Raw genomic sequence first — 27,892 nt, 5'->3', positions numbered from 1 at the left:
GTTTTGCCACACGTATTAACCAGGGTCGATCATAGAATAACAACCGTAATAAATATTTTGTAAGTTACTGTGAAGATATATCAAAACAATAACCGACAAAGCTTCTGACCGAATCATTTTATCAATAACAAGACCTTGTTCTTCTCTATAATAAATGCAATATGTCAATAGTCCTGAGGTAGATTATTCTAAAAAGTAAATAAAAATTTCAGTAAACAAAAGCTTAATGTGTTCTTTCTCCATCTGAGGTGTTTTAGCTAAATCAATCAGATAGAAATACGCACATTTTGCACAGTGCCAGTAGTATGCTTGCGTTACCTTCGTAACACACACTCGACCCATCGGGAACGTGACGTTGTCGCGCGTGATCTCACGCAGGTGCAGAGGTATGGTAGTGGTAGTGAAAGTGTTTTTCTTTTTTTCCAGATCGTTGTCTGGTCGCAATTGAAGGAGGACCCTGTGGTAAAGGATCTTATACATTTCCAATGTTTTGGGTGGTTTACTGATCTCGTTGTCATGGAGATCGCTAAATGCTAAGCGCATTGTTCACGTCTCTGTTAATCATGGCAACCTGGAAGGTAAGAGGTCTTTATTTACTTTAGATACTTAATTATTAATAGACAACCTTTTCCTCATTACTGATACACAGTATCTTCATAATGATAGAACAAGTTCATAGTGTTTTTTTTAAATATTTATAATCAGGAACTATACAAAATCAAACTGTTGTTAGTTTGGTTTGTTGACGAAACAATTAGAGAAATATTACTTTATTAGGGGTTCAATTGTAGATATTTATTGGCTCTACACTAGAATTAGTTGAACTTTCGTGCTGGTAGGAAGTTGCAGACAACTGTCCAATTACCCATCTCCACGTGTAAGAAATCACAAAAGCAAGTAATTTTCATATATAGTAACACCTACACAAATTAACCAGTCGTTAAATCAGATTAAAAGGTTAACTTTGAACAGTTGTTTATCTATTAGTACTGCAATAACTAGACTCTGATTGTGGTTTAAACACAAAAACACAGCATGAGATAAAATAGATTTTCATATCTGCGATCAGTTTCTGGTAGGGATGGAGTGGTCAAGGTTACATAACTGAGTTTTCCTTCATTTCTAGTTCATGTCTCATCAATTTTCTATTGACGTATTTTTTCCCATCAAAGTAAATATTAAAACAAAATCCAGTTCGGATTTTTGAAAAGCAAGATATATTGAGCCACATTCTGTTTTATAATTTTCTAATATCGTATAACTACGACGTATACTCTAATCACAAGAAGTTAACAAGTATAATAGATTGAGAGTCGAGCAGCACATTTAACTGAGAAATAATTGCTGACCTGTGTAACAAACAGCAAGTTTATCTACCTGTACGAGATATAGAGATCACACGCCCTTTAAGGCGAGGAACAAAAGTCGTTCCAAGAACCGTCCCACTTTGCTAGTTGTGATAGAAAATGAAGCAAGAAGAAAAACATTAGGTTATCGCTTGTCCTTTCAGTGAGTGCTAAACACGTACATGTAGGCGTGATACGATGATAAACGGGGTAGTTTAAAATAAAGCCATCCACTTGTTTTTCAGAGACAGAAGCTTTGAATCTCTGTATTATGACTGCTCAAATGCATGAAACTAACTGGGGAATATTGCTGGATGCATTGAATATCTTGACGCGGGCCTGAAAGAAAGCTATAATTTGAAAACAAAGATAGAAGTTCTGGAGTTATACCAGAACTCTTCTGATTTCTCTCTCTCTAAACTGAACCCCTGCCACGGTAGTTTAGTTAGTCTGGAGTTATACCCACAGTATGTCTTTTACTTTCTTCACACATACAGCTCGAGAACATAAACCAGGGATTCTAACTACATATTTACTTTTCGGCTAACTAGTTGAACTTGGTGAGTTTGTGATGCGAACTTGTTTTCCCTCACATCACTGGGAAAACTGATTCTAGTGGCTGGAGACAATAGTGGTGAAAGCTGTATCAAGTTTTTTTTTTTTGCAAAAGTATAATCTAGAGCACGTAACTAGGTTTATCATGTGTACATGTCAGGTAACATACACGTAACGTGTGTCCAGTTCGTTAAGAAATTAATAAAATCCCGCTACACAAGATCTTCAAATGAACTCTTCGTTGATATAGAGAAGAAGCAATGTAATTCACTCGCATCAAAGTTATTATTTAGTAGTGCCCGCAGTAGTAACATCATAAATGTAGGGCTGAATCGTGGATTTTGGTTTGAGCGTTGGTGACGTCATTTCGAGGAGACGAGGGGCGTGCTGAGGGAAGTTCGCAGACATGCCAATGAGATCCTGAGGGAGGGAGATCCTGGAAACTTTGCATTTTCTTGCATTAGAAATGAATAGTGTTAAATATCTTACTTAATTGTTTTTGTTCCTTATATATTGCTAATAGATTTGGTCATTTTAATTAGTTCATTAGTTCAGGTGGTTAGGGAGTACAACTCATAAACTAAAGGGTCGCGGGTTCGAATTTCCATCACACCAAATACACTCGCCCTTTCAGCCGTGGGGACATTATAAGGTGACGATTAATCCCGCTATTCGTTGGCAAAAAAGTTGGCGGTGGGTGGTGATGACTAGCTACATTCTCGCTTGCCTTACACTGCTAAATTAAAGATGTATGATGCAGAGAGCCCTCGTGTAGCTTTTCGCAAAATTAAAAAAATCAAACAAATATCCAGAGAGCACGATAAATAGACACCGTCAGTCAGTTATAGGCACTCAAAGTTTGGTTGGATTTGTTTTGAATTTCGCGCATAGCTAGCTACAAGATGACTATATCTGCGCTAGCCGTCCCTAATTTAGCAGTTGTAAAACTTGAGGGAAGGCAGATAGTTATCATCACCCACCGCAACTTCTTTACCTACGAATATTAGGATTGACCGTTATATTATAACTTCTTCAAGGGTGAAAGGACGAGCTTGTTTGGTGTGACGGGGATTTGAACCCGCGACTCTCAGGTTATGAGTCTAGCGCCCTATCTACCCGCTTGTGCTGGGCCGGTACTCAAAGAATTGGATCCATAAAATTCTCGAAAGCTTCTCACACTAATGAACAAAAATGAAATAAGAAAAAAAAAGGGGAGGTATTTTCTGTTTCGTGCACGACGTTCAAGTAGAAAAAAATATTATTTTCAATGTACATTTTTATGTTGATTCCAGAAATGTAAAGTAAACAAAGAAAGTGTTTTTAGCATTACATACGTCCATGTGTACTTACACGAATGGCAAAACATCAAGACTTACAGAGTATACAGTGATGAAATGAAAATATTTTTCCTTTTTTCTCCGCTTTAAAATTCAAATTTCTAAATTTTAATTTATATTTCGGAAATCAGTGTTAAAAACTACTTTAGGAAAATATTTTGTTTTATACCAGAAAGCATTTAACGAAACAGAAGAAACTGAAAAAGTATTTTTTTCATAAGTATCGTTAGCCATTTTGCTTCCTCAAACCAGAAATTAATGTAGTTTTTGATAATTCTTACAAGTGACACGTGTAGAAGCAATAACATAACATTATAAAGTTGTCAGAAGTGTAGTAGATAAATAGATGTCTATGAGTTGCATGCAATAAATAATATGATATAATAATATTGGAGAAAGAACATTGTAACTGTTGCCTAAATTCACATATTTTGTAGTGGCGTGAGGGAGAGTTTATAAGCCTAAACTCGGTAGCTTATGTCATAAATAACCTAGATTAGTCCCTGGAAGTATGAACTGTATTTGAATACAAACGCCTTCTTTTTATGGTTTAATGTAAAATATCGTCTTGAAATCAGTTTGTTTTATCAAATTTCGCACACACGTAGATATTTGAACAACATCGGTGTGTGTGTGTTTGTTGAAGGAACTGCCATTAAACTTGTTTGTTACACTGCGTAGTATTCGCGATGATATTTCTTGCTAATTTTTATAATAAAAACTTCATATTACTGATTTTTTTTTTTTAGAGACGCTGTCCTTGCGTCAGTGCTGTGTTGTTTTCCATTTTCGGATACTTGGTTTTGGGTGAGTGTGGAATGAATCATTTTCTTCAAATTTTTATTTTTTGAAAAGGATTTATTTTGTGTGCAGTGAGTAGATATATTGAAACGTATTTCATATCGTCGTCGCTAGATTTCTTATCAACATAATAACGAGAAATCAGCAAATAATAATAACAAATTCTGTAATGGACTTCAATTAAACTTTTCTGTTATGTGATTACGTTTTTATAAAAAATAAAACAGCCTTGTCTGACATCAACAATTATTTGTTGATAAATACAACTTGTTATGAGATAAATAAATAATAATAAAAAAGATTGGCGTGAAGAGAGTTTAAGATTTGCTGATAACTGTTTGTTTGTTTGAATTTCGCACAAAGCTACTCGAGGGCTATCTGTGCTAGCCGTCCCTAATTTAGCAATGTAAGACTAGAGGGAAGGCAGCTAGTCATCACCACCCACCGCCAACTCTTGGGCTACTTTTTTACCAACGTAAAATTTTATAATGACCGTCACATTATACGCCCCCACGGCTGGGAGGGCGAGCATGTTTTAGCGCGACGCGGGCGCGAACCCGCGACCCTCGGATTACGAGTCGCACGCCTTACGCGCTTGGCCATGCCAGGCTCTTGCTGATAACACATTTTCTCCTTCGGACTAGTCTTATTCTGGATGACACGTGACCGGTTTCATCCAGATGTCACATGACCGCCAATAAGAAACTAGCTTTCTACAGTTTAAATATTTATATTCATCTACCTTCTAAAATTCCATGAAATTCCACTTTGTATTGACTCATTAGTTTCTTGACTACGCATCGTTCTTATTCAGGTTACATAAAGAGTGGTATAAAAACGAATGGACTTTAACAACACTTCTGGGCCCTGTTTTGTTTTTTTTTCAAGTTAAAGACAAAACACTAGGTAGTGAATTTTAAAACTATGGGTTGCATTACGAACTGATACTTCACTGTCTTACCATCAAATAGCTTCAAAAGCATTAATATTGTTAGCTTCAGCACTTCTCCACCCCTCCCGTCAGCAGAAATTCGATGTCTTCTTTCCAGAAATTAAACACTGTCTAATTAGATACGTATTAACAAAGTTCTTCACATGATCCGGAAAGATTCGAATGATTTTGTACAGAAATTAGTCACTGCCTAACTCGATACATGCGATCTAGAAATAATAAAATCATTTTTTTTTCCACAGAAATTAAACATTGCTTAATTAAATACATATTACCAAACTTCTTCACGTGACAGAAGACAAATCATATTATTTATAATCAACATATACTTATTTAATGTTGATAATATTATAGAAATACTTTTAATTAACCCTTGCCTTTATGAGAGTTTTATATTCTGTTTCATTGTGACTGTTTCACGGTTTTGTTGAGAAAATACTATGTTTCTGTCTTCTTGTTCATCCGTCTACATGTATGTGCCCCCCTCTAGTACAGCGGTAAGTCTACGGATTTACAACGCTAAAATCAGGGGCTTGATTCTCCTCGGTGGGCTTAGCAGATAGCCCAATGTGGCTTTGCTAAAAGAAAACACACACACACACACACACACACATACTACCTGTATATGTGTGTGTTTTCTTTGCAACGTACTTATAATGATAATTTTGTTGGCTTAAATGTCTCTACTTGATCGTTTTTTCACTATTACTTTGATTTAGTTATAGAAAATACCGCCCCGGAATTACGTGGGTGCATCTAGGTAGCTAGTACCCGGAACCCCAACAACTTTGGCTGCTTGGCCTACGTTAACGCGTCATTTGCCTGCGTGTACAAAAGACAACAGCCTAAAATGAAGTGTATATGGGAGGGTGGGGATTGTAGAATTACCCTGCGCCCGAAGATTTTTGTAAATAGCACTGATTAGGGGCTACGAATCCTTCCTAAGTTACAGAATAGTTTAATCTGGCAATGTTTCTAACGGTGAGGTAGGTAGGATTACATTATTACCGTGAGTTCCTGTTGTGTAGATTACGTAGTTGACCCTGTGATATGCTGAGCTACAATGCTGGATTACAATTTGCTTTCAGACTTGCTATAGTTTGTATAAATCCACATTAATTATTTTTAGTCACTTTAAAAAGAAAGTTTTTTTGACGTATTGTGATTGCATGGGAACTTTGGGAGCTTTAGGCATTTCCGAGTTTTTAACGAGTATTTGGTAAACGGAAGTAACACTTGGGCTAGGGTCAAACAAGTACCACTATTAGATGTACTCAACAGGTGTTGCGGACATTGTATCTGATGCTGGTGTTTGGGTATAGTGCTCACAAACGCCTAGCGTTGCTGTAGTGTCCTTGTTTAACATTGTAGTGCGTCCCTTCGTAGAGCTCCATGGTGGGTGCGATCAGTGAGCACCGAAAAATTCTTTTATTATGGATCCTCCAAATACAAACTTAATTGAAATAGTAAAAAACAGTCCATAGGTAAACGACCACGTCTTGAAGATTCTGAGCAGCAATCTTCAACATCTGTAACACCTGTACTTCATTTTCTTATACTACATTCTCTTTCAGACAAACCTTTAAGGCAAATATCTCCCTTTTTTATTCAGAAGGACTAGAGGGACTTGGTGGCTCTCCAAAGTCAGCCAAAAAGCTTCGCTCTTGTGACATATTGGTGGAAACATCCACATCTAAACATCTTAAATTTAAAGGCGATTGGGGATATATCTATTGAGGTTACACCTCATGCTACTTTGAATTCGTCACGAGGAGTTATTGTTGAGAGGGACTTTAAGAACATCCCTAAGTCAGAGATTCTCGCTGGTTTCTTTAACCAAGGAGTTTCTGCAGTGAGGTGTATCTCCACTCGCAATGATGGAATTATGATGCCAACCAATGTCCTCATTTTAACATTTACATCACTGCATTCACCTGCCACCATCAAGGCAGGTTATCTTAATTGCAAGGTAAGGCCATACATTCCAAACCCTCTCAGATGTGTCAGCGGTTCGGTCACTCGAAGACATCATGTCATGGTTCCTTGACGGGTATCATTGCAGTGGCAAGGGCCACGATGCCTATTAGTGTGAAACGGAACCTCATTGTGTCAATTGCAATGCCTCTCACCCATGTTACTTTCGTTCTCGTCTTAAATGGTTGGAAGAAAAAGAGGTGCAGCTTTGAAAAATATCCAAAATATTACTTACCCTAAGGCTCAAAAGTTGCTGTCCGCCACCTCATCTCCAACTACTACAGTGGGAATGCAGAGGGATCTCTCTGTGCCTCCAAAAAAAATCGTTTTCAAACCAAATGAAAAGTCGTTTGACCTCCATGGTTAAAAACGTTGATGAATCAACGTCAACACCCATCTCTACCCCTAACATTTATTCCAGCAAACCCTAAGATACACTTCATTTGGTTCCGGGTACGGGTATTTTCTCAGGTACATCTTCTCCTTCTGCCCCAAGATGCAAAATGATCATTTGTTCACGTCCTCAGTCATTGGAGTCCTGCCCAATCGACCCATACATACCTCCCTCGAATAAAGACAATAAAGAAAAAAGGCGTGGTCGTAAAAAGAAGAGCTTTCCACTCAATACCTCATCGGTCTGGCAGTACATTGGTCGGATCTGATGATGTACACTATGAGATGCTGCACAATCTATCTCCTGCTTCTTTTGCTATTCTTCTGATTGTTTTTAATCGGATGCCTTGAGCTAGACTATTGTCTTACCTTTCTCTAATTCTGGGAAGGATCCCAAGATTCCTTCAAATTACAGTCCAATTGCTTTGACGAACTGTTTCTGTAAGACCTGAGAGAGGATGGTTAAATCTTGTCTTGTTTGGTTCCTCGAATCAAACAACCTCCTCTCGCCCACCCAGTGTATGTTCCCACGACAGCACCCCACCATGGACCACGTAATTCGACTTGAAACGTCTATCAGAGAAGCCTTTCTCAAACGACAACATCTTGTATCAATATTCTTTGCCATCAAAAAGGCTTATGATACAACATGGAGGTATGCTATTTTGCGAGACCTCCATTTATATGGGTTGCGTTGTCACTTGCCCATTTTTATTTACATTTTTTTAATGGATAGGGGATTCCAATTTTGTTTGGGTTCGACACTTTACCTTTCTTTTCTAAGGAAGTTAGAGCCCCTCAGGGCTGTGGTTTAACTGTCACACTTTTCAGTATAAAGATTACTGCCATCACTCTTTGTACTGCAAACGGGCTCTATTTCGACGACTTTCACATCTCATATCAGTCGTCGAACATGAGGTATATTGAGCGGTAGCTACAGACTGCTCTTAGTCGTTTACTACTACTGAAGTAGGCCACGGCAAACGGTTTTAACTTCTCTCTTTATAAAACCGTTTGCATGCACTTTTGCAGCCAACGGGGTATTCACCCTGGCCTAGCATGGCCGAGCGCGTTAAGGCATGTGCTCGTAATCTGAGGGTCGCGGGTTCGCATTCGAGTTGCGCTAAACATGCTCGCCCTCCCAGCCGTGGGGGCGTTATAATGTTACGGTCAATCCTACTATTCGTTGGTAAAAGAGTAGCCCGAGAGTTGGCGGTGGGTGGTGATGACTAGCTGCCTTCCCTCTAGTCTTACACTGCTAAATTAGGGACGGCTAGCACAGATAGCCCTCGAGTACCTTTGTGCGAAATTCCCAAACAAACAAACAAACAAACGGTATTCACCCTGATCCTGAACTCTGTATCGGTGAACTTGTACTACCTGTGGTCCCTGAGACAAAGTTCCTGGGCTTATCTTTGACTGAAAGCTGACCTTTATACCATACATCAAGCAGCTATGAGTCAAATGTATAAGAGCCCTGAACATCCTCCGTGTCCTCTCTTCCACCACTTGGGGAGTGGATCAATGTTCTATGCTAAAGATATATCGTGCTTTTATTCGGTCGAAACTAGACTATGGGTCACTGGTCTATGGCTCTGCCAGGACCTCGGCCTTGAAGGTGCTGGACCCTGTTCATTATTAGGAACTTCGGTTCTGCACCGGTACTTTCTGCACTTCCCTAGTTCAGAGCTTATACACAGAGTCTCATGAACGTTCTCTATACATCCGCCGTTTGCAAGTGTCTCTACTGTATACTTCGAAACTTTAATCCTTACTACAGCATCTCTCCTGGGGTTATGTTTTCCTTCCTTGGTAAGCCATGCTTTTTCTGAAAAGACGATCTGCCATTGCTCCTTTTGGCCTTCGAATCCAGACGAAGTTGGATGAATTGGGCCTGTTTTTGGATAAATTTGCTGTATGCACTGGTCAGCCCATCCCACCATGGCTTATAACAATCCCCAAATGTGACCTTTCTTTAAGTCAGCTGAGAAAAGTAGACTGTCTGTTATTTGCTGAACATTTTTCAAACCATCCTTCTATTCCTATTTATACAGATAGTTTGCAATCAGGTGACCGTGTGGGCTCTGCCATGGTTTGTTGTGGTTCGATGATTCAGCGCAGAATTCCCTCTACAGTTACTGTGTTCACTGCTGAACTGTATGCCATTTCTCTTGTCCTGGATCACATAGAAGGTGAGCAGTACTCAAATTGTATTATTTATACTGATTTGCTTAGTTCTCTACTGGCCCTAGAATCGCTTCACGTTAGTTCTCACTCTGTTCTCGCCAATTTTCAAAACCGACTGTTCCATTTCTCTTTAACATCTACTTCTATTCTGTTTCTCTGGATACCAGGTCATGTTGGTATTCGCGGGAATGAGCTCGCCGACACCACAGCTAAATGTGTCTGCTCTGGTACTCTCACTGCTGTGCCTGTTCCATACATGGACTATGGTCCTGTATACAAGGCTCGACTTCATGCCAGTTGGCAGTCGACTTGGAGTGAGCAACATGAAAACAAGCTTTTCCAAATAAAACCTTCTATTGGATGTTGGCCATCTTGCTCCCATAAGGATTGGAAAAGAGGAAGTTGTTCTAACTAGACTATGCATTGGTCACAGTTTTTAAACTCATCGTTTTTTGTTTTTTTTTCTGGGACTAATGCACCAATGTGTTGTCTGTGTAACACTCAAGTCACAATAAGCTACACTTCACTTTCTTGCCGTCGTTGAGAGTCGTAACGTCCCATGGTTTATCCATAAAATTAGACAGAATTATTGGCGATGGAGACACTGTTCACTTTAGAAATGCTTTTAGTTTTTTTAAAGGCCATTGATTTTTTTTAATGCTATTTAAGTTTTAACCTATAAATTAGATATTTTTAATGTGATTCCCTTTTAGGAATTAAAGTACATCGAGTTCGATTTGAAATTAAAAAATGGCCGTAACGTTAAATAACTCGAAACCAGGACTGGAAAGGCCAACTTCAGGTGTGTAACGCTGATATTTGAACTACACTGGCGAGTTATGTTAATTACAATTATGTTACAGAAAGTCCCTTAAAATTTGTAATACTTCGGTTTCATTCTTGCCACTGTAGACTTGATATAAAAATTGGATTTAATGCTATTTATGTTTTTAAGTCAAAAATTAAAGTTTGTTGTGTTTTACCTTAATTTCTTTTTATGAATTTGAATAATTTTACTTTAATTTTAACTTTTTTACCGGATGTTTGGCGCAGATAGCCTCGTTGCTTTGCGCTATAAAACACCAAACTAACCAACCAACTCTATTTTATGTTGTACATTAGATAAAAATAATCATAAAAGACAAACTTTATTTTCGAATATAGTCCAGAACAATTCGCGTCAAGCACCTATTAAACTTGGAGACATTATAATTGCATGCTAGTTTCTTCAGTTGTCCAATAACTGAGTTCATATCTTTCAATTCTATTTCTGTCCACATCTTTTTCTGCGAAGTTCTTTTTCAATAGCTATATCCCTAGTATAATTTAACGTAGTACAGTGGTTTCCAACCTTTTCATCACCAAAAACCTCTTTTATTATTTTTTCCGTCATGGAACCCGTGTTTTCGAAAGATTCAGTCTATTCAACAAAATGATTTCATTAACTACTGATTAACTTGTTTACCAATTTTTCGCAATGAAGCAAAAGAAAAAGACTGAGTGTGTAATTAAAAAACAGAAGTATAAAAAACGTACCTCTTTGTGGACTCTAGGTTGGGAATCCCTGATACAGTACATAGTGATATTCTAATTATCAATTTGAGAGAAATCTGTTACATGGAAGTGTTTTGTTTTTTTGTTTTTTAATGGCACGGAGAATAAAAAGAAAATTAAAAATTCCAGGCTAAGTTTGGTTTGCTTTAAAACGATAAGGGTTAATGCGATTTCTTTGAAATTCAGGAAGTTAGGCAAAAAGACTTAGGAGACCTGATATGCAACAGTTTTGATCAACTGGAGCGATTATATGCATGATTAAAAACTCAAAGTTTCCATTCCTCTAAATACAACATACTACCGTGTGTCTTGATATATACATTGGATTTTTCATATGCATTTAGATGTAAAGATCAAATTATTGTTGAGATACCGTTTAAAGTTTAAGGATAACAAAACGTCATTTTACGTAAAGTGAAATAAAACGTATTGTAATATTTAGTACAGTAACTGTGCAAATGTTACAACATTTTTTGCTATTGGTCCGAAAAGATGGGTTTTAAAGTATTTAAAGACAGCTATCCATTCGACTCGACACGAATACAATTGTAACCAACTCTGAATGCGAAGGGCGCTACTAGAACCTTGGATGTAACCTTAATCCTCGTGACCTTGTGCTATTGAAGCAAGTCTTAATAATAATAATAATCTGGTTTTGATAGACAGTCTTCCTTCACTACCTCCAGTAGGAACGCTGTACTATGTCTGATGCATTGGCACAGAAAAAAAGTCAAACAATGATAAATTCTCAAGGTCTTATTTTTAAAGACTTGTATTCACCGTTGAATGTTTACATACAGCATGAATTACAAAACAAACATGTAATGATGTTTACATATTACACATACGTAGTCCTTATATTCAAAGGTTGTAGACAGTGGACTATGGGATTCTAGAAGATTTAAAGAAAAGCTAGCAGTGACTCTACTGCTGAAATTAATGCCATGGTTAAAAATATTTCTGATTTTGTAAATTGTTTGTAGAGTGTTTGATAGGAGGAAGAGACCTTTACCTCGCCTTCTCTAAAGATAATCCATAGAGGCTCAGTACCAGTAGAGTACTTCTGTAGTACAGGGCAGCACATACCCAAATCTTCTAAAAGATCTAGGTGGTCCTGAAATCTCATTTTGCATTCCTGTTGTTATATGTCTCACTATGGCACCGTTTGAGTAACGTTTGTTCTTGGGGATTTTCTTGTAATCGTGCTCAGAGTTCTTAGGAGAAGAAATGCCTGACTATGAACATAAGATCAAGATTTGTAAGTTAGTAACTAACATTTCTTCTTTATTAGAAATGTTAGTAATTAACATCTGTACTTATTAAATATGTTAGTAATGAAATACATCTCCCTAATAGAATAAGGTTCATGACTAGTAATTAACATCTCTACTTATTAGAGATGTTACTAATGGATTGTTTGTTTGTTTTTCAATTTCGCGCAAAGCTGTTCAAGGAGTATATGCGCTAGCCGTCCCTAATTTAGCGGTATTAAGACTAGAGGGAAGACAGCTAGTCATCACCACCCACCGTCAACTCTTGGGCTACTTTACCAACGATAGTTGGATTGACTAACATTATAACGCTCCCACGGCTGAAAGGGCGAGCATGTTCGGTGTCATGGGGATTCGAACTCGCGATCCTCAGATTACGAGTCGAGCGTTCTAACCACGTGACGGTTAGTAATGGAACACATCTCCTTACTAGTAGAAGTTTTAGTTTGCTACTTATATATTACTCCCAGGGGCAATGTATCTACATTTAAATTATATTGTCGCTTTCTTTGTGCATCATTTTATTGTGAACTTATGTTTGAAAAAAAATCAGATCTATTGATTTTCACTTCTTTATTGACACAACTATTGATATCGTGAATTTTAATATATTTGTCGTGTGTCTGTTTTAGTAACAAAGTGATGATCCAATTACATGCAAAAACGACTCGTTTGGGTTGAGAAAATATTTTACGTAGAAGAGCGAACAACGTTTCGACTATCTTCGGTCATCGTCAGGTTCACAAAGAAAGAAAGAGGTAACTGACCGGAAGCTGACTACATGTTTGGAAGGGGTTGTGTAACTGAGTGTCGGAATGTAAAGGACGGTGTTAGATGTTTGAATATATAATTTTATTTTATTATATTTAATATAGGTATAAAAGCGTCCCTTTATATTGGTTTATTTTGGGTTTAAGTTGTTATATAAGTAAGGCTTCTTTAATTTTGCGTTTGTTTATGTTTGTTTCTTTATTTAGTATTTGAGTGTTTTCTATGGTTATGTTGTGTTTATTTGACTTGCAGTGTTCGAAAACGTGTGAAGGTGACTTTTTTATGTTCTTTGAATCTGGTTTCCATTTTTCTACTTGTTTCTCCAATATAGAAGTTGTGGCAGTTATCACATTGTATTTTATAAATAATGTTGGTGTGGTGTTTGTCAGTGTAGTTTTTACATAGTATAGACCTCAGATTTGTGCCTGGTTTTTGAATAAATTTGGTATTAACTGGAATGTCATATTTTGTTACTAATTTTTGCAAAATGTTGGTTATTTGTTTGCTGATGTCAGGAATATATGGTATACAGCAGTATATGGTTTCGTGATTTTTTGATTCGTGAGATATATTTACTTTAGTTGGTTGATTTTGCTTTCTGTCTAGGTGTGTGCGTATAATGTTTTCTACGGTTTGTGAAGGAAACTTATTGATGTTGATGAAGTATTGTTTTATTTTGTCTAATTCATCGTTAGTTTTATCTGGTGAGCATAGTTTTATGGCTGTGTTTATTTGGTTTTTTAGTATGTTGAGTTTTTGTTTTGTTTCATGTGCTGAGTCCCAAGGAATGTATAGTCCAGTATGGGTGATTTTTCGGTGGATTTCTGTTTTGAATTGAGTGTCGGTTCTTGTAATTTTGAGGTTAAGAAATGATATTTGATTGCTTTCTTCCTGTTCACATGTAAAGTTAATGTTGGGATTATAGAGTTAATGTGATTTAAAAAATTAAGTGTGTGTTCTGTAGATCTGAATCCCGCAACCGTGTAATCTACATATCTGCATCAGTATAGTGGTGGATGTAATGCTGTGTTAATTGCTTGTGTTTCAAATTGTGTCATAAAAATATTGGCTAGAACTGGTGATACTGGGTTGCCCATGCTTAGGCCATTTGTTTGTATATAGTTGTGGTTGTTGAACATGAAGTTTGTCTTCATCGTGGTGAATTCTATAAGGGTTGCTGATTGGTTGCTGGGAATGTCTATAGTTGGGTTAGGGTCTCGGATATAGAGTTCTAAGGCTATCTTGCAGGCTTCAGTGGTTGGAACTTCTGTAAAGAGGGATATAACATCGAAACTGGCCATTAAGGCTTTATGATTAAGTTGATTTAGATTAGACTTGAAATTAAAAGAGTCTTTGATGAATGAGCTGGCTGATGTTACATATTTGGAGAATGCCCATGCTATGTATTTACCAAGATTGTAATTAAACGATTCATATGTGGACATTATTGGTCGTAATGGACAATCTGGTTTATGAGGTTTGGGGATGCCGTATATTTGTGGTGTGCGTGAGTTGATTTTACGTAGGTAGGAATAAAGTATTTGTGAAATTGTGTTGGCTTTTTTTATTTTTAGTAGTAATTTGTTTAGTTGTGTCTCGTGTGTCTTTGATGGATTTGTGTGTATTGGTTTAAATTTGTTCATGTCTGATAGGATGTTCTTCATTTTTTGGATGTATTCATTCGTGTTCATTATGACTATAGCATTACCTTTATCTGCTTTTAGAATTTTTATGTTTTTGTCTTGTTTTCGGTTTTTAATGGAATTAATGTCTCTTTTTGTAAGATTGTTTTTAGCTTTCTGTTTTGTGAAATTATGTTGATGGTTTTGTTAGAAAATTCTTTGAAAAAATCGTTTAAGATGTTGTTTTTAGGTTTTCTGGATAATATAAATTTTTAATTTTACCTGGGAAGTTTGGCTGTTGGATGTCAATAAAATTGTCTAAGTTGTCTTCTTTCTGTTGGTTGTTTTAGTTTTCTGTAGAAAGTATCACAAGTCTCCTCGCTAGATTTAGTGTTGGAATGTACCTAGGTGCTATTCTTCTAAGTAAAATATTTTCTTAACCCAAACGAGCCGTTTTTGCATATATATTTCTCAACAAGTGGGTTTCTCGACATCACTGATGATGATCCAATTACTTTGATATAAATTTCAGTTTTTTAAATTAATGATAGATGAACTTCATATTTTAGAGTTATACTCTTAGGTAGTAGGCAGAGCCATTAGAAACGTCGTGTTTGGCGGTAACTATAGGAAATTTCCAACATCCCGAGTAATAAAATGTACATGTAATTTGCTGTTAACGCCGCAGTATTCTGTTTCGTAGGTCTCGAGTATGTCGGACATTTAACATTACGTAACAGCAATAGTATAAAGAAAGCTTACGAAATAATAACTAGAGGTTCTGATGATAATATAGCCTTGAAACATCATGTCCCTCTCCTGTCACAAAAGCCTTGTAGATTTTTCATTAAAACGCTTGAAAGTGACCTTGGATTTCTCGCCCCTTTTCCAACGAAAAAACATCAACCTAGATTCCTTCTTGTTACGAAATACAGATTAGTTTGCAACTCACGATTTGACGAGTCCCTCAAACCTCATTGAAAATAAGAAAAGGTTAATTTTTATTTAATTTTACAACCGAGACAGTTTATTAAATATTATGTATGTGCATTGATATAGAATATTTAGTTATACTTTTTTGTATTTAGTATCTTTAACTGAAAGTTGCTCCTTCTATGATTCTGTTAATTCGTTTTAGCGCAAAGTTACACAGCTTCATAGCTACGTTCCTTTTTTTGGTTGGTTTGAAGTTAATCACAAAGTTAAGGTTTCTATTGTTGTAAGTACGCAGACACACTGCTTTGTACAACAGGGACAACAGAAGTAATAAAATGATAAATCACGTTATTGCCATTATCTCTACGTAAATGTAATGAGGTATATGAATTGTTCAGTAGTAAGTTTAGTGACTAACAACTCTAAAATCTAGAGTTTAATTCTTAGTGAAAGATAACACAGATAGCCTATTTTGTAGGTTTACGCTAAAGACAGACAGAATACGGTTCAGTGATAACGCATGACGTATCCACCTTCAACGGGAAGACATACTGATTTAAATAAAGGATTAGTTGAAGTAGAGTGATATATAAATATTCCATGATCCGAACTATGCCCTATTATCTTAATGTTGACTGTCCACACTAAAGTTCCACACGCCCTTGTTGCACAGGTAACATTGTTTCATTTGTTGTAGTTACGTGTTTCAAATGTTCTAAATGTTGAACCTATATAATCTTGTTGACATCAAGAACAATTATGCATACAGATAACGGTCGTATTAGAGTAGGAATATTGTCTTTGACTATATAAAAGAACATCTAAACTGCTAAAATGTAGGCTGAACGTGGCCTGTATATTTTGAATAATTAAATACCGCCAAATTCAAACATTCTCCCTGGTGTCCAATTCTTAAATTAAAAATATATAAACTGACGTTAGCAACAATTATAAGAACTTTATTGTATAAGAATTTGAAGCATTTCTAAGAGCACACTTACGAGTTTATTTGAAGACAATGCTTGTTAATTAAAATATTAAATTATTATTGTAAGTGTTCTAAAGGCAAATATAAAAAAGAAACACATGAAAGAATTTAACGAAGGTTCCGAAAGCGACAAAAGTTCTTTAAATTTGAAGTTTGTAAAAACTAAGCTAAAACCCGCTCTGGTACTACAAAATCGAAAACAATGGAAAAAATAATATCGCGAAAAAAGATGTTTTAATATTTACAATGTTTTGAGCTGTGTCTTTCTTCCAATAGTAATTTTAAACTGTAAAAAAACCCCAATAAAAAACAGAGGAAAAACGCTCCAACCCTAAATGGTGTGAATATCAAACCTTTTTTTCTCTAGTATAAGCTTTTCCATTTTTTTATGTTTTTATTTCTAAAAACTAGTTGGCGAAGCTGCAACTAAATATAAAATGTGTGAACATGTAACGTTCTATTTTAATATTGGCGAGAAGCTCTTAAACAAAGTGTATGTGTAATATTTCATGGAGTTATTATTTTGACTCTATATCTGTGCCATTCTTTTCAGTTTTTGGCGAGAAGTGTTCGTACTGGTTGGTTTCGCATTCTTCTATAAAAAGCCAGTATGACGCTCGTTTGGGTCATATAGTTGCTGGAGATATAAGTGTGGCGATTGGATTTTATGATATCACTGTCAGACTGACAGGTAAGCTGGATAAACGAACAGATTTAATTTTAACTGTCCTTACTGCAAAATTTTACATCTTAAGCATTTTCTTCAGATTTGCGTATATTTTAAGTTTTAGTAGAACAGAATATGTAATTTAATTATTCCATGTATATCAGTTTAAAAATATGATTTAAAAACATGGATTTATATTAATTAATCTACAACGTTTAGGAACAACGAGCAACATTGCGCTTTACATACATGTCTCGAGTATTACATTAAATTCATTGCATGTTTTGTGTATGATCCTGTATGCTAAATTTTCAGTAGAATCGCGTATCACAGCAGTATCTTGGGCTGGTCATCTGTTGAAAGCATTTCACATTAATTTCATGTGACTATATGAAAGACAGACTTCATTGACTTGTGGAACCGAATTTAGCAAAATAACTTATTTTGTGTTTCATTTCTTCATTTATTTTTACTAGATGTGTTAACGCAGCGTTCCCCGAAAGTTTTCTCTTTTAAAGAAATTAATATTAACAGCGGCAAGTATTTTTATTTCATGCTTTTAAAGTTCGGATGTCGTACTCTGTTGTAGCCTACAGAGTACATCATTTTTCTCGTGATTCATGGCTTTCCTTCTCTTAATGGTGCAATTTAAACAGTCGTGACGTCAGTAAAACATGCAAGAGCCATGACTCATGTGAGGCCTGGCATGACCAGGTGATTAAGGCACTCAATAACTAGCTGTCTTCCCTCTAGTCTGACACTGCTAAATATGAGACTGCTATCGCATATAGCCATCCTGTAGCTTTGCGTGAAATTCAAAAGTAAGCCGAACAAACAACCCTTATGTGACGTAATTTCAATAATTTCTAGCTGCCTGATAGACAACACTTTACTGTAAAGTGCGAGTGGTCAAAACAGGTGACTCCTCCTAATTTCGTAACTATTGTTTTAATTATTTTAACTATAAAAGAAATATTATAAATTGTGAATAATTTACAATATGTGAGATTAAATTCCGAAAAGAAAAGGCTTTATAATGGTATGTAGGTAGCTAACACATTAAAGTGAATAGAATATAAATTAGATGTTTGTACCCCACGATGTAGTTCCATTTCTAAGATATCTCAAGTTTTTCATTTTGTATGAAACGTAATCGCTAAGTATGGTGATGCTCTTAGCGCTAAATTACTACTTAATAAGTTCGAAATTTCAAACATTTCTTAACTGAAAAGGTAGATCTAAAAATAAATTTTAAATTTACTTATTAATATATCACTGCTACTTAATTAATAAGATCAGAAATTTAAAGATTTCTTAACTGAAAAACAAATCTAAAAATGAATTTTGAATATACTTGTTGATATGCTTCCGGTAGGTGGTGTTTCTGGTAATAAGACCCAAACAGTTGACATCTGTCGCACGTTCAAGTGGGATGACGGTAAGACAAAGCATTTTCCTCAATTCATGTTTTATTAATTTTTTTCTGGCAAACAAACGTTCGTTATTTTAGTTATTTATATTAGGCGTTTTAATAGAAATGATACGTACAAAACGCAAGTCCTGCAGGTAATTCATAAATGTCAGACAATAGAACTTTATTTGGGACCCTTTTATAAGAATGTGTCGATTGAGGTGTTGTCTTCTATTGTTAGCGTTGGAACAAAAAGTTTGGAATTCCGAACCTAAGTACTGTGTTGGTTTGAAAATCCAAATGAATAATTAGTTTATGACAAAATTATTTTTGAACCAGCTTTATCATGTTGCAGAATGGATTGCTTGATAATGTGTGGTATTAGTTTGAATCCAGATTGGGATATGAATGAGAGGCGCGACTTTAGTAAGCTTTGGTTACTTGTTTTAGATTTTTTTTTTTGGGGGGGGGGTATCTTCACTGAACCAGCAGACTATCTGTTGGGGGGTGTCTTCACTGAGCCAGCAGACTATCTGTCACGTACATTTTGTCCTATGTGTGTTATTCTATATAGAAGCTTGGCCGTTGTACTTTGAATCTGCGGGTCGCGGGATCGACATCTATCACTTAACATAACCTTTCAGCCATAGAGGCATTATAATGTGTTCGTCAATCTCACTGTTTATTGCTAAAGAGCAGCCCACGAGTTAGCGGTGTTGGTTGCGTGTATACTCTCTCTTGTCTGTCACTTCAAAAATCTTAAAACGCTAAAATCATTTACACAAAGTGGCTTTGCTCTAAAAAAAAAAGAGAGAAACACATGTAACCCTTGAGTAGCTTAGCAAGAGATTAAACAAAACAATCTAACAATTAAAAAATGTTGCGTTGCGAATGTTTCAGATATAATAATATTAACCGAAGTAGCTATTTTGGACGAGACGTAAACAACAATTAACGTAAAGGATTGGATTCTGTTCAAACGAAGCAAAGGATCATTGAAAAAAGTAGTTGTTATTAGATGTCTAAGGAGGGAAAAGAAAGAATTCTTTTACAGTTGTGTGTTAATGAATTTGTAAATTATTTGAATATACAGGGTATCAACATAGTTCTGTTGAGGTAACCAAAAGCCCCCCATTTCAGTGGTACAGCGATATATCTGTGGACTCGCACCGTTAGAAACCGGATTTCGATACCCGTGATGTGCACAGCACATGTAGCCCATAGTGTAGCTTTGTGCTTAATTCTAAACAAAAAAACAATGTAGATAGTGATACATTTTTTACTCTAAATAGTATACGTGGTAGATATATTGTTAATTCTATACGTGTAGAACTATTACATGATGAAACTATGTATTTTGTTTAAACAACAAATATTTATATGGGTTTTACTTTTTTGCCTATCCACAAAAAATCCTTTATAGGCCACTGACTCTCAACTCATGAAAATACGAAAAAACTTGAGTGCATTTCTTATTTCATATAGAAAAACTTTCAGAGTAAAGTGTTATTTATAATAACGTTTCCACTATACGATTGAGAATGGACAAGTGGAGTAAAAAATATCTTTGATTTTATAGGTTACATGAAATACCAGTTAAAGGTAGCATTACAACAGGGGCTCCCGTTTCCTATACTAACAGTCCTTGAATATTTTATCGAAGACTTCGGGTGGACTCCGCGGTTCTGTTTGGCAGGAAGATTTGTTGCTTCTTTGCTATCGTAAGACTAATAGTAATAGAAAAAGTAAATAAGTAGAATATATGATTTTCTTTCCTCTATTTTTTAAAACCTTTCGTAGTTTTCGTCAACGGTTGTCGTGTTCGTAACTGGCACCATCTTTTGGTGTATTTCACTAAGAATTTATACATCATGTGAAGGATTTATCTATTTTAATATTGATGTTTGTTTCAGTTAAATATATATTTAGAAATGCATGTAACTTATACTGATAAATCCGTATTGCGAAATTCTCTTCTATTCACTAAAGTTGTGGAAGATTTTATGATGTAAGAATCAACAAAATGTATGTATATGAAAACACCAATGTATAGTCATTATTGTTGTGCAGGCTGAAATTTCCAGAAACTATTTTCACGCCTACAACATGTACTCAGTGACACGTGCCAAGAGGCAGTATATATTGTTGGTTTGCTACGATTGATATACTTTAAACCTTGGAAGCTATAACTGTTATAAAAAACCCTTTATATGCCGCTGATTCTCAACTCATGAAAATACGAACAAACGAGTGCGTTTCTTATTTTTTATAGAAAAATTCTCAGAGTAAAGTGTTATTTAAAATAACGTTCCATTGTATGATTGAGGGTGGACAAGTGGAGTAAAGAAATATATTTGATTTTATAGAAAAGAGAGAAACAGCAGCTATCTCACATTTAAATGGCACAAAACAACAGTACGGAAATTCTTTCCTATTCACTTTTTATGGCTGTTTGTTCTGTTATTTATGTGTGGGGCCTGGCATGGTCTAGCGCGTTAAGGCGTGCGCTTCGTAATCTGAGGGTCGCGGGTTCGCGCCTGAGGCGTGCCAAAACATGCTCGCCCTCCCAGCCTTGGGGGCATTATAATGTTCGGTCAATCCCACTATTCGTTGGTAAAAGAGTAGCCCAAGAGTTGGCGGTGGGTGGTGATGACTAGCTGCCTTCCCTTTAGTCTTACACTGCAAAATTAGGGACAGCTATCACAGATGGCCCTCGAGTAGCTTTGTGCGAAATTCCAAAAACCAAACCAACCAAACCATTTATGTGTGACGGTTATGCAAGTTATTTGTAACTTTTATTTATTTATTTTTTAGTTTTTATTTCATTTTTATCAAAATTTCTTGAACCTTCGTGTTTTTTCTGACATTATGAATGTAATATTTTTATATAATAAAAGTGGTACCGTTTACAGAAAAAAAGTTTTAAGAAATTAATCTTTCAGTACTACATTTATAAGTTACATAAGTAAAGATATAATCTAACACTCACGTATAGTGTCTGTATTTGTTTGCTTTGTGTTTTTCTTAATCAAGAACATCTTATATTTAACAAGGAATGCTTATAGATTTCGAAAATTACAAACTATTTAATTTCAGTGGATTAAGTTTGGACACTAGTATTTTTCAAAGATATGTAACTTTCACTGTGAAAAACTCACGTGTGATCAGTGAAGATCTAGTAGCTAGCTAGCTCCCAGTTAAGTGAATTGTACCAATATCAACACAAAATGAATTCGCACATCGTGAATCTTCGATAAGATATCCACTTCAGATAGAAGACTCGGTATTGCTTCTAATTTTGTAAAACGTTTGTATATAAATCAATATTTGTAATAACCGTTATTATAAGTTGTATTAGTGTTTGTATATTAAAATATATTTGTGTTAAAAAGGAAAAAAACTGTGTTTATCGATCTTGTGAGCAAATATCATAAACTTGATACATCTTTACAAGTAATTAATGTCTAAATTTAAATTACCATTTAACTCAGTTTCAGGCTATTTTAAGTCGTAATACGCAATGTAATAAACTGGAAGCTCATCCAGGGTAAATGTAATACTTAACATAGTATATCAAGCTTGGTAGGAAATGTTTCCAACAACGGTAGAAACCATTTCAAGACTAATTTTCGGTTATGCTTAAACACATATAATTAATATCCACGCTATTTAACAACAGAATCTAGGTAGTGTATTAAAATTGTTTCTTTAAGAAATGGGTCGTCGATTGATACTTTATTTATATATAAAACTTAAACACAATATCTATTAGCAAACTATATTTCATTTGCAGCCCTCACGAGTTTTTCTGCAGTTCGGATGTTACTCAGACGGAAACCGAATCGCCTTGCGTTTATATTGTTGATTTATCTTTCTTCAGCCCTAGCTTGAAGAATTTTGTGTGTACTTACTTGATTATTATCAACCGGAGTTTTTGTTTAATGTTTTCAGTTCTTGAGTACACTCAAGAGTATCTGATGAGAGTTTAAGAGCTCAAATGTCACATGGTCTGTATAAAGAGATGAGACAAGTGTGTTTCGTTTTGTCCCTTTAAGCCATGTCATCATACAACAAAAATTGAATTTTGCTGCTTTGTAACCGACATTTGAGTCATCCACTATATCTAGGTTTTCATGTTTATTGCTATTTATCATTATTAAACCTTTTCCTTGTAGAAAGGCTCATAGTTTGTGTTTAATAGGCTGAGTAGGTAGGTTGTGTTATACTAATCGAAACGCCGAACTGCGAGTGGCTGTTTGTACTTGTGATTACTAATCGCAGTATTCATACCTCCTTATAAAAAAAAATAAAAAGGTGAATGTTTTTCATGGGAAGCGCTGCATAAGAAACGTGCTCGTACTATTCTGACATAAACTGTAATATTTTTAGAAATGAAATAAAAACTCTATAACCCGAGCGCTTTCGAAAAGTTCACCTTTCGGATTGTAAGGTTTTTATTTCATTTCTTTCAAAACTTCTTGAATCTTCGTGTTTTTCTAACATCAATAATGTAATAGTTCTATGTATTAAAAGTGGTACCGTTTACAGAAAAAAATAAGTTTTAAGAACTTCATCTTTCAGTGCTACACTTATAAATTACATAAGTAAAGATATAATCTAACCCTCACGTATAGTCCTAGAGGAAGTTGTGTTCTTGTTGCGAGGAGAGTACTTTTATTTAAAATCGTGCTCTGTTATAAAGATATAGTTGTTGTATATACCACAGTTATTTCTATAATTCTCTGAATCATGAATACCCAAAGCATGGAATTTGTTTAAATGAGTTTTTGTTTGTGGTGTTGTTTGACAGATGGTGGCACATTATAGTTAATTATTTTGGTCATGTATATAGATACATATATACACGTCGCGTCCATTATAGTAAGATTTTTAAAATCTTCTGATAATAATGGTTACTCCTCCTCTCAAACACTAGTGACACTCGGTCATTAATAAATATCTGTTGAATGATATATTTGTAAAAATTCGAAACTAAAGAAAAACAAAAGACACGAAAGAACAAAGTTTATTGCCGGCAAAGGCATAACTTAGAGTGGCTTGATGATTACTGTGCTCAGTTGCAGATAAGAAGGCCCAAGCATCATAAGAGTTAATCCTGCTAATAGGTTCAAATCCAGACAAAATTGTAGTATCCGTGAGTGTTGTTGAATGACTGCTCAAAACTTAGTATTTCTCGCACTTGAATATTTAGTTCATGTGTGTTTAAGATGGTGTTTTGGGTTAAAAATACCTATACTGACGACACATTTTATATGTTTAAATACTGGAAATGATTGCTATTTTAACATTAAAATTATGGATTTCTGCAGCTGAAAGGAATACAAAATAATGTTGGACATTGGTGATAGATCATCCTTTTTTTTGGAGGGAGGGGTGTTTCGAGTTATGTTCCCAAAATGGGGCCGGGAGTAGTCTAGTGATTAGTGTGCCTGGACTTTGAATCTTTGTTCGTTGCCACAAAACAAACACTCGCATTTTCTTTTGGGTCTTTGATACGTTAATAGCCTGGACTTTGAATCTTTGTTCGTTGCCACAAAACAAACACTCGCATTTTCTTTTGGGTCTTTGATACGTTAATAGAATGGAGGGATAATTGGGAGTTATATCTTTCATATATTGAAACTAACTCACTATTTTGATACGTTAATAGAATGGACGGATAACTGGAAGTTATATCTTCCATATATTGAAACTAACTCACTATTTTGATACGTTAATAGAATGGATGGATAACTGGGAGTTATATCTTCCATATATTGAAACTATTTTGAAATATTGAAAACAACTTTGATTTTGTTCTCAATTTTCAGGATCAGCTTGGTTTTCTCTGCAGTCTTGTTATTTTTGTGGTACTGCAGTGAAGCAGAAGACCTACATGTTGGTGGAAGTTTGAGTGTCTCAGGCGTTCTGATAATAAGTTCATCAGTAATATATGACGTCATGATGCCCAAGATTCCCTTAACCATCCATTTCCAGGAAGGAGTTCTATATTTTTCTTATAGTTGGTCATTCTTTGTAACATTTTCTGTTGGTAAGTATTTTTAGGTATTGAAATATTTAAGTTTATTGACGTAGGACTATATATATTTAATATTAAGATATTATTATTTTATTACAAAATGGTCTCATTGTGATGGTCAGGATATTTAGCTCAGTTGGTAGAGCACGAGATCTGAAGAGTTAACGTGAACTGAGGGTTCTGAGTTTAAATCCTGGTCAGGGCAAGCAGAGAGTCGTGAATTTCAGTTTTATGGATGTTTTCTAAGAGAATATTGAGGTTTATTTCATAAGATTAAATAAATACAAGTCAAAACTGATTGTTGATTCTAAGTTAAGTTTTTAAAAATATATGTGTTGAAATATAAAGACTTAGTGAACTCAGATTTATATCAGTGACAAATTGACTTTGAAGTATAGATGTTTATGTTATTATCTGGTATTTAAAGTGTAGGTTATTTTTTCGAAGTTTATCATAGTGGTGCCTGTTGTCACAAGATAAAAATGTTTTTCATTGGAACAGTAGCATAAGCAGATAAAACATATCATTAAGTGCTAAAATTAAAAGTGGTATCCTGAAGATGTAAAAACTGGTAAACGACAGGCCATAATAAGATGTTGGAAAACGGTAGTAAGTTACAATCAAGGTGTATAGTCATAACAATAAGTCATATTTGTAGAGGGAAATAAGTTGTAATTAAGGAATAAGACGCAGTGAGATTAAATGTGGATTAATAATTAAATAGAAATCAAAACACATTTTTTATTGGACAGCCACATATAACTGATAGTGTGATTGGTGCACAGGTGGCTGAAGCGATAGTTCTTGAAAATGAAGTAAGCATAATATGGGAAATGTTATTTGTTGCATTAATGTATAATAACTTGAATGAACTACAAATGTGCTAGTCCTGATTTCTTTAAGCCCGTTCACTTGGCTGTGGTTTCGCTATATAGTAGATAGGGACAGTGTGATTCTCATTAATCCATTCATGTGCGTCACTAATTAGATGACGAGGCATAATGTTTCATCAAATCAGGAAACAGATGACTCTAATAAATTTTTATTCTTTTATTCTAGGTTTTGTTTCCTCAGCACTCGGTATATTAAACATGGTGGCTCCAAGAGATATTTATAGGCCAAAATATTACCAAAATGCTTTCAATGCATTCCCCGATGGTTTCTTAACGCATTCATAACCATTACTAGAATATATGGCACAAGACTTGTCAGTATAACTGTTTTCATAATTAACATAAAATGATGTTAGATTAGAGTATGGAGAGAATCCGTAGTAAAACAAGAGATATAAAATGTATTATAAGAGTTTAAAAAAGTATGATTTGCTGTTTTATACCTCTTTGTTTGTAAAAATTTTTACAGCATAATAATTTTCGATTTCTATGATGTTTAACATACCTTTTAATATCTTACACATTAAAACAGTACTGCATGATGAGATAACAGATGAGATCAGTTTATAAGTTTCTGAATCTCATAACAGGTAGCAAATCTACAGAAGATTTGAAAAACTACATTAAAATAATGGTCTTGAAATTGAATAATCTTTATTACATAGCATTCATTTCTGATTTCTTTAATTTCTTCAGATTGTGGATTTAAGGAACCTTATAAAACTGCCACTACAAATAGCTGAACAATAAATAGTTGTATAACCCCAATTATATCAAACTTTTCAGTTGAGTTGTACATTCAATGAACAAACTATTTTTATTGGTTTACATGCCAAAGTGGCATTTATATCTGAATTCACATTTTAGGAGTGCTATCTCTAAAAAAAAATTCATTTTATTTAATGTATCCTTCTAGCTTTTATTAAGGCATTCATTTTTCAACTAAAATATTTCTTGAATAGCTTTCGTCACATAAAATGTTAAAAATTTTCTGTCTATTGAAATATTTTCATTTTGTATTATACTGTTCTAAGAAATAAATAAAACTTGAAAAAAGTCTTTATTTTAAAAAGTGATGACTTCTTTTTCTATATCTGAGATATGTTGGTTACCAAACAGTTTTCTAGCATGGTCAGGTGGTTAGGGAGCTCGACTCGCATTCTGAGTTGCAAGTTCGAATCCCCGTCACACCAAACATACTCGCCCTTTCAGCCGTGGGCGCGTTATAATGTTACGATCAATTCCATTATTCTTTGCTAAAAGAGTAGCCCAAGAGTTGGTGGTGGGTGGCGATGACTAACTGCCTTCACTCTAGTCTTACACTACTAAATTCGGGACGGCTAACACAGATAGCCCTTGTGCAGCTTTGCGCGAAATTCAGAACAAACAAAATGTGTCAGAAGACTCTCTATCTGTCCACCCCTGGTGGCCCTCACCAACTCTAACCGATATTCGATTTCAGTCCATGTTTGGTGCAACATTGCTATAATTACATCGATGATGGTTTTCATTGCCCTGGTCTTTAGCTATATGTATAGGCATGTGATACCTGACATCCTTAACATTCCCCGCATACTTCTTTCAGTGATTACGCTGCACCACAGTCAATGATTGGATCTCTGCAAGTCAAATGAAATATTGAGAGTTTTCCTGCATGATTGCCATTTTACAAGGTAACACTAGTCACTGGAGTGAAAACAAAAACAAAAGGCATGACAGTAAAACTGTTTGAGCTGGGCTACAATATGTTAAAACTGCATGGTAGTATTTCATTAGTTATATCATTATCAAGATTTAAAATAGTAATGATAATTTTGGGCCATCCTGTACTTTCTTTTTTAAGAGCTTGAGATAATTTATAGTTTTGGTTTCTGGGGCAGTCTGTTCACATATATCCAATCACAACCGTGAAAGGAAAGAAACGAAAAAAAAAAAACAAGAAAAAACAACAACATCCAAACACATAGAAGAAAAGGTTAGGAAATAGGTGAAAGGCCAAAGCTACAAGTATTCCTACCTGTAACTAAGGAACTTCAATCCTGTAACTAACAGTTAGCGAGATGTGGTAAAAGAAGCACTGTAAGTAACTTGCCGCTACAAAAAAGGTTAGATAAAAAACCACCACTCTGGCAACCACAGAAGTCTAAAGTAGGACTTTCAGCTTATTGATATAAAAAGCTTACAATTATTGACA

The 27,892-nt window shown here is 35.2% G+C and overlaps 1 protein-coding gene across 2 annotated transcripts; it reads left to right on the top strand.

The window, feature by feature from the left end:
• The first annotated feature begins 400 nt into the window (after positions 1 to 400).
• Positions 401 to 26,757, top strand: LOC143258391 (dual oxidase maturation factor 1-like). Of its 2 annotated transcripts, XM_076517265.1 has the most exons (7): positions 407 to 578; positions 3,988 to 4,045; positions 17,241 to 17,378; positions 18,730 to 18,792; positions 20,345 to 20,486; positions 24,597 to 24,817; positions 25,865 to 26,757. In XM_076517265.1, exons 1-7 carry the CDS (start codon positions 531 to 533, stop codon positions 25,981 to 25,983), a joined length of 789 nt encoding a protein of 262 aa, XP_076373380.1. In that variant the 5' UTR covers positions 407 to 530; the 3' UTR covers positions 25,984 to 26,757. The 2 variants fall into 2 exon arrangements, with proteins under 2 accessions (XP_076373381.1, XP_076373380.1); XM_076517266.1 differs by lacking the exon at positions 17,241 to 17,378 and having other exon boundaries at positions 401 to 578.
• Positions 26,758 to 27,892: the final 1,135 nt, after the last annotated feature.

This window comes from Tachypleus tridentatus, chromosome 8 (assembly GCF_004210375.1).
Source record: "Tachypleus tridentatus isolate NWPU-2018 chromosome 8, ASM421037v1, whole genome shotgun sequence".
Classification (NCBI taxonomy): Eukaryota; Metazoa; Arthropoda; class Merostomata; order Xiphosura; family Limulidae; genus Tachypleus; species Tachypleus tridentatus.
This window is presented reverse-complemented; position numbering and strand designations above follow the sequence as displayed.